At 44.3% G+C, this 15,508-nt stretch overlaps 1 protein-coding gene across 4 annotated transcripts in view; it reads right to left on the bottom strand.

The window, feature by feature from the left end:
• The window catches only part of DOCK1 (dedicator of cytokinesis 1), a 556,998-nt gene that overhangs the window by 358,933 nt on the left and 182,557 nt on the right, over positions 1–15,508 (bottom strand). For all 4 annotated transcript variants that reach the window (XM_070781087.1, XM_070781089.1, XM_070781088.1 and 1 more), the window contains 2 exons: positions 13,937–14,007; positions 10,874–10,980 (listed from right to left, as the gene is read on the bottom strand). In XM_070781087.1, the coding sequence (XP_070637188.1) occupies positions 10,874–10,980; positions 13,937–14,007 (178 nt within the window). The remainder of the gene's footprint in view (positions 1–10,873; positions 10,981–13,936; positions 14,008–15,508) is intronic.

The raw sequence follows: 15,508 nt of genomic DNA, 5'->3' as shown, positions 1-15,508 counted from the left end.
TAGAGATATAAATTTTCTATTTTGGATGGAATGATGATGAAAACAGTCTAGAAGCCTGAACCAATAATTCCTACTAGGAGTCCCACTAGGCATCTGAGTCTTTGCTCTCAGATTTTCAAGGGTTGCTGTAACTTATGTTCTCACCTCTGCTTGATAACTGAAGGACTCAATCGCCTGAAAATAAGAATGAGGGAAATGAATTTTAAGCTCTCTAGGCCTACATTTTAAAGAAGCTCTTTATTGTTCAAAAATGGAAGACAAATGAGGTTTGATGAGGCTGATGAACACTATCTAAAGGGAGCCTATTCGTTATATTGAAGGACAGAGCCACAGGAACGGCCAGAGAATGAGGGAATGACACATTTTCCATTCCTCCTCACTGCTAGATGGCAAACATCACAGAAAAAAATAAAAACAAGCAAAGGGGTCCCAGTGAATAGTAAGGTAAAACCAAAGTAATTCACTAAGAGTACTAAACCAAACTACTATTAAGACGGGAAAGAGACAGTGTTGCCACTAAGTCTCTAAATCTTTATTCTCCAAACCATACTACCCTGCAAAATCAACTTATGACACAAGGTAAGTATATGTAAGTTCTAAAGGAAATACTGTTCATGGGGTTCTCAAGGCAAGAATACTGAAGTGGTTTACAGTTCCCTTCTCCAGTGGGCCCATGTTGTCTCAGCAGGCCTTACAAATAGCTAAGAAATGAAGAGAAGCAAAAAGCAAAGGAGAAAAGGAAAGATACTCCCATCTGAAGGCAGAGTTTCAAAGAATGTCAGGAGAGATAAGAAAGGCTTTCTAAGGACTCAATGCAAAGAGATAGAGGAAAACAATACAATGGAAAAGACTAGAGATCTCTTCAAGAAAATTAGATATACCAAGGAAACATTTCACGCAAAGTTGAAAGAGCATGATGAAGCACAGAAACGGTATGGACCTAAGAGAGTCAGAAGACATTAAGAAGAGGTGGCAAGAATACATAGAAGAACTATACAAAAAAGATCTTCATGATCCAGATAACCATGATGGTGTGATCACTCACCTAATGCCAGACACCCTGGAATGTGAAGTCAAGTGGGCCTTAGGAAGCATCACTATGAACAAAGCTAGTGGAGGTGAAGGAATTCCATCTGACTAATCTCAAATCCTAAAAGATGATGCTGTGAAAGTGCTGCACTCAATATGCCAATAAATTTGCAAAACTCAGCAGTGGCCACAGGACTGGAAAAGGTCACTTTCCATTCTAATCCCAAAGAAAGGCAATGCCAAAGAATGTTCAAACTACTGCACAATTGCACTCATCTCACATGATAGCAAACTAATGCTCAAAATTCTCCAAGCAAGGCTTCAACAGTACGTGAACCGAGAACTTCCAGATATTCAAGCTGGATTTAGAAAAGGCAGAGAGATCAAATTGCCAGCATCCACTGGATCATAGTAAAAGCAAGAGAATTCCAGAAAAATATCCACTTCTGCTTTATTGATTACATGCCTTTGACTCTATGGACCACAACAAACTATGGAAAATTTTTAAAGAGATAGGAATACCAGACTACCTTACCTGCCTCCTGAGAAATATGTATGTAGGTCAAGTATCAACAGTTAGAACCAGACACGGAACAATAGACTGATTCCAAATTGGGGAAGGAGTACGTCAAGGCTGTACACTGTCGCCCTGCTTATTTAACTTATATGCAGAGTATATCATGAGAAATGCCAGACTGGATGAAGCATTAGCTAGAATCAAGGTTGTTGGGAGAAATATCAATAACATCAGATATTCAGATAATACCACCCTTACAGCAGAAAGCAAAGAGGAACTAAAGAGCCTCTTTATGAAAGTGAAAGAGGAGAGTGAAAAAACTGGCTTAAAACTCAATATTCAAAAAACTAAGATCATGGCATCTGGTCCCATCACTTCATGGCAAATAGATGGGTGAACAATGAAAACACTGACAGACTTTACTTTCTTGGGCTCCAAAAGCACTGCAGATGGTGACTGCAGCCATGAAATTAAAAGACACTTGCTCCTTGGAAGAAAAGCTATGACAAACCTAGACAGTATATTTAAAAGCAGCGATATTACTTTGTTGACAAACTTCTGTCTAGTCAAAACTATGGTTTTTCCTGTAGTCATGTATGAGTGTGAGAGCTGGACCATAAAGAAAGCTGAGTGCCAAACAATGGATGCTTTTGAACTGTGTTGTTGAAGAAGGCTCTTGAGAGTCCTTTGGACTGCAAGGAGATCAAACCAGTCAATCCTAAAGGAAATCAGTCCTGAATATTCATTGGAAGGACTGATGCTGAAGCTGAAGCTCTAATACTTTGGCCATCTGATGTAAAGAAATGACATTTTGGAAAAGACTCTGATGCGGGGAAAGACTGAAGGTAGGAAGAGAAGGGGACGACAGAGGATGAGATGGTTGGATGGCATCACTGACTCAAGGAATGTGACTCTGAGCAAGCTCCAGGAGTTGGTGATGGACAGGGAAGCCTGGCGTGCTACAGTCCATGGGGTCGCAAAGAGCCAGACATGATTGAGCGACTGAACTGGACTGAACTGAACTGAAAGAAAATCTGTCAGTTACTTCTGTCACTTTCAATATGAGAATATAAAAAAACTAGATCCTGAAAGGCAAGGAGATTCGGTGTTACTGGAATGAGCTTTCCCCAGGTCTCAGGTGCAGAAGCACAGCGGAAAGGAGCCCATGTGGGTAATAGAATGTCTCCCACTTCAGCTGTTTGCAAGTATGCCCAATGTGCTTGACAAATTTAAGTCAATGCTATCTCAACTTGATTTCTTTTATTCCAGTTTTTATAACATTAATGTGAAATATTTTTGTCAGCATAAATCCCAAACCATGGTGTCCTTGTGTTTATGTTAATTTAATTACACTGCAACCTTTCATTTCTATAATAGGATGGAAGCTTTAATCTTCACAGCTTTTGTCAGATAGGTGAGCAACTATGTAATCACATGGGAACGAAGCTACAAATACACAAAGGATGACGCTTTGACCTTTCCTTCTATTTTAACTTGATTTAAAAGTCTGCTCACTCCATGCCACAGGTTATTTGGAAGAGTTACCTTTTTGTGAAGCACATAATCTATTTAACCAGCTTTCAAGTAGTCAGATCATATGTCTAGACAATGCTTGGAGCCATTCCTGCCCATTCCCTGGCTGTCCACAGAGGGCAGGATAAAGAGCCCGAGCCCTTCCTCTTAGCCGGGGACCAGGAGCGGGAACGGCCCAGGTGGGTTCCTAACATCAGCACAGGGACCAGCCCCTCCACACCTCGTCCCTCTTCTGAAACAATGCCATCTACTCTGACTACAAGGTCACATTTGAAAAGCCACCTTCCCGAAACACTGTGAAGGCTAGGATTTGCTTCAACCTATCTGGGTGAGGGTGGGGGGAGGAATGGATTGGGATTAGTTGGGATGAATTTGGGATGAGCAGAGGCAAGCTATTAGACATAGAATGGATCAACGACAAAGTCCTACTGCATGGCACAGGGAACTATATGCAATATCCTAGGAATAAACCATAATGGAAAAGAACATGAAAAAGACAGTGAAGGGCAGAGGACCCTGGCATGCTGCAGCCCGTGGGGTCACAGAGTCAGACACGACTGAACAGCAACAAATGTAGTGTGTGTGTGTGTGTGTGTGTGTGTGTGTGTGTGTAACTGAATCACTTGGCTGTACAGCAGTAATGAACAACACCGTAAGTCAACTATATTTCAATAAAATATATTTAAAAATAAAAATATCTAGGGGAGAAGTACAGAGATAAAAAATGGGACTATGACTTATTAGCATTTGAAGCCCAGTGAGGGGTACATAGGCATTCGTTATTACACTCTTCTCATTTTCCTGTCTGTTCAAGTTTCTTTGTAATTTTAACCAAAAGCCATCTTGAACTGTCCCTTGTTGAATGTCTTCTTTCCACAAAACAGGGAAATAATAAAATCAAAATCAAAAAGACCAAGACCTTAATTTTATACAACTGCTCACAGATGACCCTCCATATCTCAAGGCTCTCACCATCTTCCTTCTCTCCTTCTGTTCCTTCTCCTTAAAGACAGGTCCTCCCCACTCCATGATCAACCCACTCAGAGCCTAGACAGGGAGAGAAGGCCACCTTCCCCCGTGCAAACACAGGACTTCCCCTCCCTTAGAGCAAGTGAACCTCTACTTCTGCATCATCAACTACGGGAAAGCCTTTGACTGTGTGGATCACAACAAACTGTGGAAATTTTTTAAAGAGATGGGAATACCAGACCACCTTAGCTGTCTCCTGAGTATGCAGGTCAAGAAGCAACAGTTAGACATGGAAAAACAGACTGGTTCAAAATTGGGAAAGGAGTATGTATATTGTCACCCTGCTTATTTAAATTCTATGCAGAGTTCATCATGTGAAATGCCAGGTTGGATGAATTGTATCCCTGGTAGCTCAGCTGGTAAGGAATCCGCCTGCAATGCAGGAGACCCCCATTTGATCCCTGGGTAAGGAAGATCCACTGGAGAAGGGATAGGCTATCCACTCTGGTATTCTTGAACTTTCCTGGTGGCTCAGCTGGTAAAGAGTCATGCTTTCTTCTCTGCAATGCTCCCCAGGGAAAGACGTGCTGGACGTGAACATTCAATAAATATGCATCATGAGCCAAGCCCTGTTTTGTTGCTACCAAATCACTACCAAATCCTTGCAACTCCATGGACTGGCACACGAGGCACCTCGGTCCTGCACTGTCTCCCAGAGTTTGCTCAAATTCATGTCCACTGAGCCAATGATGCCACCTAACCATTTCATCCTCTACCACAACCCTCTCCTTTTGCCTTAAAGCTTTCCCCTCATCAGGGTCTTTTCCAAAGAGTCAGCTCTTCTCATCAGATGGTCAAAGCACTGGAGCTTCAGCTTCAGCATTAGTCCTTCCAGTGAATATTCAGGATTGATTTCCTTTAGTATTGACTTCTTTGATATCCTTGCAGTCCATGGGATTCTAAAGAGTCATCTCCAGCACCACAATTAGAAAGCAACAATTCTTTGGCTGTCAGCATCCTTTATGGTTTAACTTTCAAATCTATACATGACTACTGGGAATACCACAGCTTTGACTTTACATAGCTTTGTTGGCAAGTGTTATCTTTGCTTTTTAATCCACTGTCTAGGTTAGTCATAGCATTCCTTCCAAGGAGCAAGGGTCTTTTAATTTTACGGCTGCAGTTACCATCCACAGTGATTTTGGAGCCCAAGGAAATAAAATCTGCCAATGCTTCCACTTTCTGCCTTTCTATCTGCCATGAAGTGATGGGACCAGGTACCATGATCTTAGTTTTTTCAATGTTGAGTTTCTAGCCACCTTTTTCACTTTCCTCTTTCACCTTCATCAAGAGACTCTTTAGTTCCTCTTCACTTTCTGCCATTAGGGTGGTGTCATCTGCATGTCTGAGGTTGTTGATATTTCTCTTAGTAATCTTGATTCCAGCCTGTGATTCATGTGAAAGTCACTCAGTCGTGTCCAACTCTTTGCAACCCCATGGACTATACAGTCCATGGAATTCTCCAGGCCAGAATACTGGAGTGGGTAGCCGTTCCCTTCTCCAGGGGATCTTCCAGACCCAAGGATCGAACCCAGGTCTCCTGCATTGCAGGCTGACTCTTTACCAGCTGAGCCACCAGGGAAGTTCAAGAATACCAGAGTGGATAGCCTATCCCTTCTCCAGTGGATCTTCCTGACCCAAGGATTTAATGGGGGTCTCCTGCATTGCAAGCTGATTCCTTATCAGCTGAGCCACCAGGGAAGCAATTCATCCAACCTGGCATTTCGCATGACGAACTCTGCATAGAATTTAAATAAGCAGACAATATACATTCTCCTTTCCCAATTTTGAACCAGTCCGTTTTTCCATGTCTGTTTCTAATTGTTGCTTCTTGACCTGCATACTCAGGAGACAGCTAAGGTGGTCTGGTATTCCCATCTTTTTAAAAAATTTCCACAGTTTGTTGTGATCCACACAGTCAAAGGCTTTCCCGTAGTCAATGATGCAGAAGTAGAGGTTTTTCTGGAATTCTCTTGTTTTCTCTATGATCCAACAAATGTTGGCAATTTGCTCTTTGGTTCCTCTGTTTTTATTAAACCCAGCTTGAACATGTGGAAGTTCTCAGTTCATATTTGAACTGGCTTGAAGGCCTTGTTCTAGGCAGCAGCAATAGAAAAATAACAGGGCCATGCTCAAAGCCCTCTCATTTTAAGGAAGGACCACAAAAACAAGCCAAGAAGGAAAACTGGACAGTGAGCACGCAGTGTGGAGAGTGGCAAGAGGGGCCATGGGGCAGCATGTCTGGGGTATGCTCTGCACGGCGATCTGAGCGCCTCTCGGGGGAAGCTCCCTATTTAATCCCTTTCAGTATTTGATCTGAATCTATCTTCTTTCACCAATTTTCTTTCATCACGTATTTGACATGATAATACCTTCCTCAACGAGACAAGTTCTCATCTGCTATTTTTCTATGAAATCTTCAACAAAAATGAAGACACGGGCCTAACATTTATTGAACGTGCATTAAATGCTGAGTGCAGATCTCAGTATCACACATGTATCAATCTGCAGGTAATGTAATCTTGGCAAGAAGAAAAGGGCAGCTGGAGAAACTGAAGCCTGGAGAGTAACTTAGCGGAGGTCACTGAGTTAGCAGGTCACAGAGGCGGGATGTGAATGCAGGCAATCTGATCACAAAGTCCACACACGCTCGCAATCCTCTTACAGGCTGCCTGCCCTCATTACAGAAAGGAGCTCAGAAACATGTAGTTCTTTAATAATGAGGAAGCAAAATCACTACCCTGGTGGCTCGGGCAGTAAAGAATCTGCCTGCAATGTGTGAGACCCAGGTTCGATCCCTGGGTTGGGAAAATCCCCTGGAGAAGGGAATGGCAGGTCACTCCAGTATTCTTGTCTGGAGAATCCCATGGACAGAGGCGCTTGGCGGGCTACAGATCATGGGGTCACAAAAGAGTCAGATACAACTGAGTGACTAACACACACAAAATCATTTATAGAAGAAATGATGCAAGCGCCAGTCATTCATTTCCTTTTGTAAACAAAGCAAACGGAGACAGGCAGAACACAGAGAAAAGGCTGATGTGGCCGACAGCCAACCCTGAGCTCTGAGTTCTCCGGAGGCCTCCGGAGGGGCTGAGACACTGATGCCATCAGCCATCTACTACAGCCCACACGCAGGATGGCCAGGTCCACGCTCCAGCTTCTGAATAGCCTTCTTATACTGGGGGGAGATTTCTACATTACAAGCTCTGTTTCCCGAATACAGACGCCAGAACTCAAATCCACGGCCACGCTTGCATCTACAATGCAGAATACATCCTCCGTTCTGCCAAGGAGGTATAGTCTTGTAGGGATGGCAACTGTTAAGGAGCAGTGGGAAGGACAGCTCTGTAAAGAACCCCAGTTTCCTTCAGATCAGGGTAGAGGATACGGAGGTAACAGGAGCTATGAGGACCTGACTCAGAAGGAGCACTGCAACTCGTATAGCTGTGAACAGATGGCAGCGACAGTGCCCGTAATCTCCAGACTGGTTCGGGCCAAACACAACTGTCTTTGCCAAAAGACACCTCTCCTGCTGTAGCCTAACAAACTCAGCTGGATCCTCTGATTCCAGGTCCTTGAAGGGGACAGAAGAGGAGCAGGCTGAGCTAACCTGCACCCTGTAAGCCTTGGCCAGCTGGGACCCACACCTGGCAAGGGAAGGCTTTCCTGCAGAGGGGCAATGCCACTCTCAGAATTCACTGCCAGCCTCACTGCACCCAAATCAGCTTGCTATTCCCATCAAAGTGAGACTGGAATATCTTTGATATTGGAGGGAGATGGAAAGAAGCGTTTTGGAGCAAAGCCACAGAGTCTCTGCTATGAGAGAACCAACACGCATGCTGATGAGCAAAGACTCACCCCCGGAGCCCAACAGGGGAGCCAGAGGAGCCAGACAGGGAGCCCTCCAACCACACCCCCCGAGAACGCAGACCATCCAGCGCAGTCCGCAGCTTGAGCTGCCAAATCTGGCCAGAACGCATTCTAAAGATCTAGACACAAAGGGAGCTAGTTTGAGTGATTCCACTTGGATCAGGAAAGAGGACATGGACAACTACATTTTTTACAAGTTAACAAGAAACGGAACAAGGGAAGACACTCACAGCCATCATATCTCATCAGAAAATGGTTTGCCTTTAAATATTTATACCAAATGTGGCACAGAAGATTTTGCACAAGTAATGACATTGTAAGAACAGACCAACTGGAAGATTTCCAGTGCTATATCTTTCCTGACAAGGAGGTAAGATGGCTCTTGGTAACTCCGAAGATGCAGGGAGCCTGAGGTGAGAAAAATCAAGGTTGTCTTTGCTGTCTTTACCCAGAAAGATTGTGAAAACTCACAGCCTATACACGGGCCCATTTTCACATCAGACAGCACATTCTGAAATGCTTCCAGGCAGCCGGAGAGCGTCTGGAAGTAGATTTGGGGAGCCAGTTATGGCTCAGAGACCATCTAATAATGGGACAGTTCTGGAGCTTCTTGTAAGACATGAAGCTTCAGGCTACTTTTGGCTCATTCATCACTGCCCATAATAATTCTGGATTCATTTATTTCCTGCGATCTCATTGACTAGCTCGGGTACATCTGGCTATTGAGATTCAATTCCAACCTTTGTAATATCTAGAAAGATACTAAGTTGATCATTCTAAAATATGATATATCCTGGTAATTCCCTGTCAAACAAAGCTAAATATTTATTTTTATGCTCCATGTTTCTAAAACAAGGCTTAAGGCAGTCTAAGATTTAAAAAAAAAAAAAGACTTATAAAACAAGAATGAGAACAGAAATCGAGAACAGTAAAGAGAGCAACTGCCAAACACACAGACTGACATAATCCTCAAAAGCAAATCCTACGTTTGGCTTCGCGCGATCTACTAGCTAAAAAACATGTGTAAGTTTCCACAGAAGAAAGCACTTCCCTGAAATACATTCTTAAAAGAAGATCTATTTTAGTATGTTTAACTGAACTGTTTACGCCTTAGGTCGTTACTCAAAAGGACCTCATTCATTTGGCATGTGGGACAAGAGTGTTCAACAGAGATTTTGAAATAGTCATCATTTGTCTGCAAGAAGGTCTTCCCTATAAAAACACTCAGTAAAAGCCAAGTACGAAAAGAAGTGAAGTCACTCAGTCATGTCCAACTCTTTGCAACCCCATGGACAGAGGAGCCTACCAGGATTTTCCAGGCAAGAGTACTGGAGTGGAGGCCATTTCCTTCTCCAGGAAATTTTCTCGACCCAGAGATCGAACCCAGGTCTCCCGCATTGCAGGCAGACGCTTTACCATCTGAGCCACCAGGGAAGCCAAGTACAATTAATCCTTAATAATTGTTACTTTTTGACAATCGTTAACTCAGAAAAGTTGATGGTAATAGTGGTAGAGGTGTGTGTGTGTTTGTGTCTTCGGGTTGGATGGCTGGAAGAAGAGATATTAGTAATCTGTCTAATAAGATCCAGATATAAAATTTTCAGGGGATTTTTACCTGCTGTGGCATCAAGTTTAGTTTATATGGAAAGAAACACTGAGGCCGCGTCTTCACAAATCACCTCTACCACACGCCCCGCGCCAAGGGCCACAAAGAGTCCCCAAGCTTTAGTAACACCTGAAGAACGAGCAATTCAATACCCAGCCCTCCAAGGACAGCTTGAAACACGGACAGTCGGATTACCGGTTTAAGGAGCTGTGTGAGCTCTGAGTTGCAAGCAATGGTAGCAGAGCTGACTTTCTTTTATGCAAGTGACAAATAGAGAACGATGTTTTGAAGGGCTGCAGAAAGCCACTCACTTCTTGGTTTCATGTGCTTTCTCCAGAAAAACACTCCCACTCAGATGAAGTCTTAACATTTCCTCTTAACATAAGCCTTAGCTGTAAGTATAGACTACAGGGCACTGTATAAAGTTAAATCAAGAAATAAGATTAAAAACATAGGTTCCAGTGGTCCAGATGGAACAAACGATTAACCAGACACACTGAGTCCTCCACAGGAAACTGAGCTGCTCCATCTCTGGAACAATACCACACATGAGGACAGAAGAAAATGAAAGGAAAAGCCAAACAGCAGGACAGAAATGGAGCAGAAAAAATGTATGCCGTTCCATCAGAAAGTCACTCAACAGTCTTCCCGTCTCCCTCCAATAAATGAGGAAGACCGTGGGATTATGCAAAGGTCTTAAGCTTTCAATAAAACTTCTTGACAAGTGTAAAATATTAATTCAATCTGTCCAAACAGAAAGAAAGTGATTAATAGAAAAGCGTAGGGAGATAACATGTGGAAATATAAAGTGTCCTCAGGGTAAATGAGTTGAGGAGTCATTCAAATTCTTTCTCCTTTGCGTTGGGTTTGAGGAAGCCCTGTCACAAAATGCTAAGTTCAGGCTAAGACAGAACCATTACTTCGAGGCTGAAAGAAAATTTGAAACTTTTCATTGCAATCATCTCAATGGAAGTCAGTGATTGCCTCCCCAGGATAGACAATCACACATCTTAGAGGCTACAATGTATGCTGATTATCCGAGGGCCTTGGTATACACCTAAATTCCAAACTACGAGGATTGGCCTTCATTTCTCAATGATCTATTACCTACAGTAGATGTCAATTACCATTCTCTGGCAAGGGCTAAATCTTCCTTTCTTGTAACGGAGCTGTTTTAATTGGGGGCAACTTCCCCACTCCTTTTGACAAAGAGAGAATTCAGAAGGGTCAAGGCCTTCAGACAATGATTAATGTGACAATTTAGTGATTCTCAGGGTTTCACTCACCATGCTGTGTGAAGAGGTCACTGTGAATTATTTCAATCAAGCAATACAGCTTCTGAATGGTCAGCAAACCCACGGGGACATTTAGGATGAAATCAGTAAACATTTTGCTGTAAAAGGAAAAAGTCAAGGGAGAGAGTTGAAGGATATACTACAAAATGACCCAACAGAATACAAGACCGTACTGAGACGTGAGCTCACTGAATGGTCACTGAATGCCACCAGAAAGCTGAATGAGGCCCATCAATATGGACCAAAATCTCACCCAAAAGAATGATGCTTTATGATGTTACTTTTCATTTCACACCCACTAAAATGGCCATAATTCAAAAGAGCACCAATACCAAGTGCTGGCTAGGATGTGAAGGAGCCGGTACCCTCATACCATGCTGCTGGGAATGCAGCACGGTGCAGCCACTTGGGAATTCTGTCTGGCGGTTCCTGAACATGTTACCATAGTTACCATCAGACCCAGCACTTCCACCTCTAGGTGCACACACAGAAGAAATGAAAATATATTTCCACACAGAGCCCTGTGCATGAATCAAAGAAACATTACCCATTACACATGAAAAATAGAAAAACCCAGAGGTCCATCAACTGATGAATGCAGAAGCACTTCACCCATTAAAAAAATGAATCTCTGACATTCACAGACCTTGAACACATTACACTAAGTGAAAGAAGCCTGCTACAAAAGGCCATGTATTGTGTGACTTTATTTATATGAAGGCTTCCCTGGTAGCTCAGAGGTTAAAGCGTCTGCCTGCGATGTGGGATGTTCGATCCCTGGGTTGGGAAGATCCCCTGGAGAAGGAAATGGCAACCCACTCCAGTATTCTTGCCTGGAGAATCCCATGGACTGAGGAGCCGGGTAGGCTACAGTCCACGGGGTCGCAAAGAGTCGGACACGACTGATGACTGCACTTCACTTATTTATATGAAATGTCCAGAAAAGGCAAACCTATGCAGACAGCAAGATTAGCATTGCCGAGCACTGGAGTGGAAGTGGGCAGCGACTCTTCACGGGCACGAGAAATCTTACTGGGGTGATGAAACTGTTCTGACGCAAGATTATGGTAATGGTGTAGAAGTCTCCTTCGGGATGTGGGAAAACAAGATGTCTTCAGTGCAGGAAGTCTATCGTAAGCTACAAAATGTAATGCGGAATTCATTTGGAGGTGTATGTGGGTGTGTGTGAGTTTGTGGGTATGTGTGTGTGTTTGTGTGTGTGCGTGCACGTGCATGCACAAAAGATAACCGGAAGGATCCAGATCATCATGGAATCATTATAACTCTAAGCTATTCTCCTCTGTGATTTCTTCTGTATCATCACAACATGACTCAGTCTTCCAAAGAAGGAAAAACACATCCATGATTTTCAAAGTCATTGAAGAGGAACCCACGCAGGCAGAAAGAGTCAAGGGCCCAAGAGCAGATGGCACTGGTCCTGGGGAAGGCGGGGGGCGGTGGTCTTCAGGCACAAGGCACACGCACCAGCTGTGAACATCGAAGTCACCCCCGTAATGAGCGGAGGCCTGGCCCGTGAGCCCCAGGAAGGCAGCCCAGAGTGAGGCCATGACCCACCCAACCTCAGCTCCTTGTTCATCCCGTTTTCTCCATATCTGAGGTTCTCAAACAGGAGCATTCATTGGAAGCACCTGGAGGGATCTTTGAAACCAAATGGCTGGACCCCACCATAATTTCTAATTCAGAAGATCTGGGAAAGAGCCTGACATTCAGGAAGTCCCCGGACCCGCTGGGGCTGCTGTTGCCTGGACCACTGTCTGAGAGCCGGGTGTGCAGAGACCCAAGTGGGCAGACACGGTGCCCAAGGGCCCGTTTGTTCCTCCTTTTCTCATCGAGCGCCTGTTAAGCTAGAACTGGCACTGTCGGTGTCCGGGGGCCGCAAACAAATGTGTCCACGCGGGACGCTAAATCCTCGGGCACATCAGACACGAGATGACTCATGAGGCGAGCAGCTCCCCAGGAGCCCCTCGCCCCTCACTCCCAGGGCAGGAGTGACCTACGGTGGACATAAAGTGCAGGAAGGATGACCGCTTTTCATTCCGTTTAACCACCCAGGGGACACATGGCCCTTTACCAATATTTAGGTGGGCTTTGCTGGCTAGTCAAATGGTGCCATCACCTGGAGATAAGTATACTGTATCAAATGTTAAATCAAGTCGCCAGTCCAGGTTCGATGCATGAGACAAGGCGCTCAGGGCCAGTGCACTGGAATGACCCTGAGGGATGGGATGGGGTGGGAGGTGGGTTCAGGATGGGGGACACATGTATTCCCATGGCTGATTCATGTCAATGTATGGCAAAAACCACTACAATATTGTAAAGTCATGAGCCTCCAATTAAAATAAATCAATTAATTTTAAGAAAATCCAATCAAGGATCAGACGAGGACTGTGCTGTGATGTCTGGGGTCACAGAGGCCATGGACCCACTTGCTCACGACACCTCTTTTCCAAATGCAGTGACATCTGCATGGTATACACCCGAGACTGGGCTTAGACAGCGATGGCAGCAATACTGAAAGCGGAAAGGAAGGACTCCATCGCCAGCGTGACTCCGAGGTCTGACAGCCAATGTCCACCTTGCCTGGAGTTTTGTTTGGTTTGGTTTTGGTTTTACTATAACCTGAACTGACAACCTCTGGCTCCTCTGTCTGAGGTTCACTGCTCTCGGTCAGGAACCCCCGGGGAGAGAAGCTGTGTGGAGGAGGTGAGACGCGAACATTAAAGTTCCTGTGTCAAAACGTTTAGGTTCTGAAAACAAAACCCAAACCCAAGAACCACATATTGAATTTTCAACTCTAAAGGATGCAAAATGCCAAATTTGTATTATTTAATGCGTGAAGCTAAAATTAATCTTCTAAAGAAACTATTGTGACTGTTGATAAATGATTCCTTTTTCACATAATGAGCTAGAACATGTTCCAGAAGGATCCAGGGCACGGACCTTCGTGGACATGAACCAGAACCCTGGGCATCCCATGAACTAAAGGAGTCCAAGCATGGTATGGGGGAAGCCTTCGCCCTGGGTGCTCCTTACCTGAGCTCTTTGGGATCAAATACCAATTTCACATCGTTGACAATAGTTGGCAAGTATTTCAGCGCTGCCCCCTGCAAACCAAGAGCAGAGAAGAAGGTTGGGCATCATGCAGTTTGGCAAATGTGAATACAAAATTGCAATCACTATGAAGAACCAGAGGCAGATCAAGAAGGCAACACTTTCCAGATGATGCTTAAACACAACAGAAATAGAGGGGGTAATAAAAAGCCTCTGATCCACAAAACAATGGAGATTTATTACATGGTTATCCTGACACATAATAATAACAACAGCATTAGCTAAAGCCAATATTCTCCGCTTGCTCACTGAATGCCTGAGAAGTGAAAGTTGAAAGTTAGTCACTCAGTCGTGTCCGACTTTTTGCGACCCCCATGGACTGCAGCCGGTCAGGCTCCTCTGTCCACAGAATTCTCCAAGCAAGAGTACTGGAGTGGGTTGCCAATGAATGCCTATACTGCGCTAAGCTTTTATGTGATTTTCTCCTTAACTCTAAGGAAGTTATAGCAAAAGAATACCTGTGCCCTCAAGCCATCAGATGCACTGCAGCCTCACACTGTCAACAATTACAGTGATTGCCTTTGTTCCATTCCAAAAATGACTGCCTGTATATCTAGGTCTCTTAACTTGGAATCATTTTCTTCTTTAGTACCTTTATTTCCCATATTTATATTCCATATCTTCTAGGAAACCCTACTTTCAAAAAATAAATTGACGGTAATAACGATAGATTCTAATACATGCCCTGCACTATGCTGCTGCTGCTGCTTTAGCCATTAAGTCGTATCTGCCTCTATGCAACTGCATGGACTGCAGCCCGCCGGGTTCTTCTGTCCGTGGGATTTTCTAGGCAGATTGCCATTTCCTCCTCCAGGGGATCTTCTTGGCCCAGGGATTGAACCCATCTCTTCTGCGTTGGCAGGTGGATTCTTTACCACTGAGCCCCCACCTGGGAAGCCCCTGCACTGTGCTAAATCCTTATATAGTTTATCTTTAATTTCAACATAAATCCTACAGGGAGTTAGCTGTGTTGGAAGGCAAGGTAACTGACAATGGGGATGGTAATGACTTTGCCCCTGATCTCGCAGTTAGTACTGAGCTGAGCTAGAATTAAAATTTAGTTCTGTGGGGGGGCGAGGGGGGAATATATGGTGGGAAGCCAGAACCTCAGTGCCCATCATTTATAGCTGGTTGGGGAAAAGTCCTGGAATTTTAGAGTCCTGACCCTGGCTGGGATTGCCCCCCACCCCTGCCTGTCACTCTAAAGGACTCCTTCTATCAGGCTGGGCACCCCCTTCCTGAACGAAATGGAGGGAAACTATTTTCATCCAAATACCTCCAGGGGCTGCAATAAAGCTCAGAATCTAATTGAAAAGAGCACTGGATGAACAGATAGTGCCACACCTATTACCAAAAACAGTTGTCAGCATTGTTTTCCAAAAGCAAGTAGGCAGAAACCCATTTTTAAAAGAATACCCTGAGTGTATATGGTCGACTGGCTTGCAGCAAAGGGACAAAGGCGCCCCCTCCTCCAGCACCAAATGAAATTCCTTC

This window comes from Bos indicus, chromosome 26, assembly GCF_029378745.1.
Source record: "Bos indicus isolate NIAB-ARS_2022 breed Sahiwal x Tharparkar chromosome 26, NIAB-ARS_B.indTharparkar_mat_pri_1.0, whole genome shotgun sequence".
In the NCBI taxonomy this organism is placed as follows: Eukaryota; Metazoa; Chordata; class Mammalia; order Artiodactyla; family Bovidae; genus Bos; species Bos indicus.
This window is presented reverse-complemented; position numbering and strand designations above follow the sequence as displayed.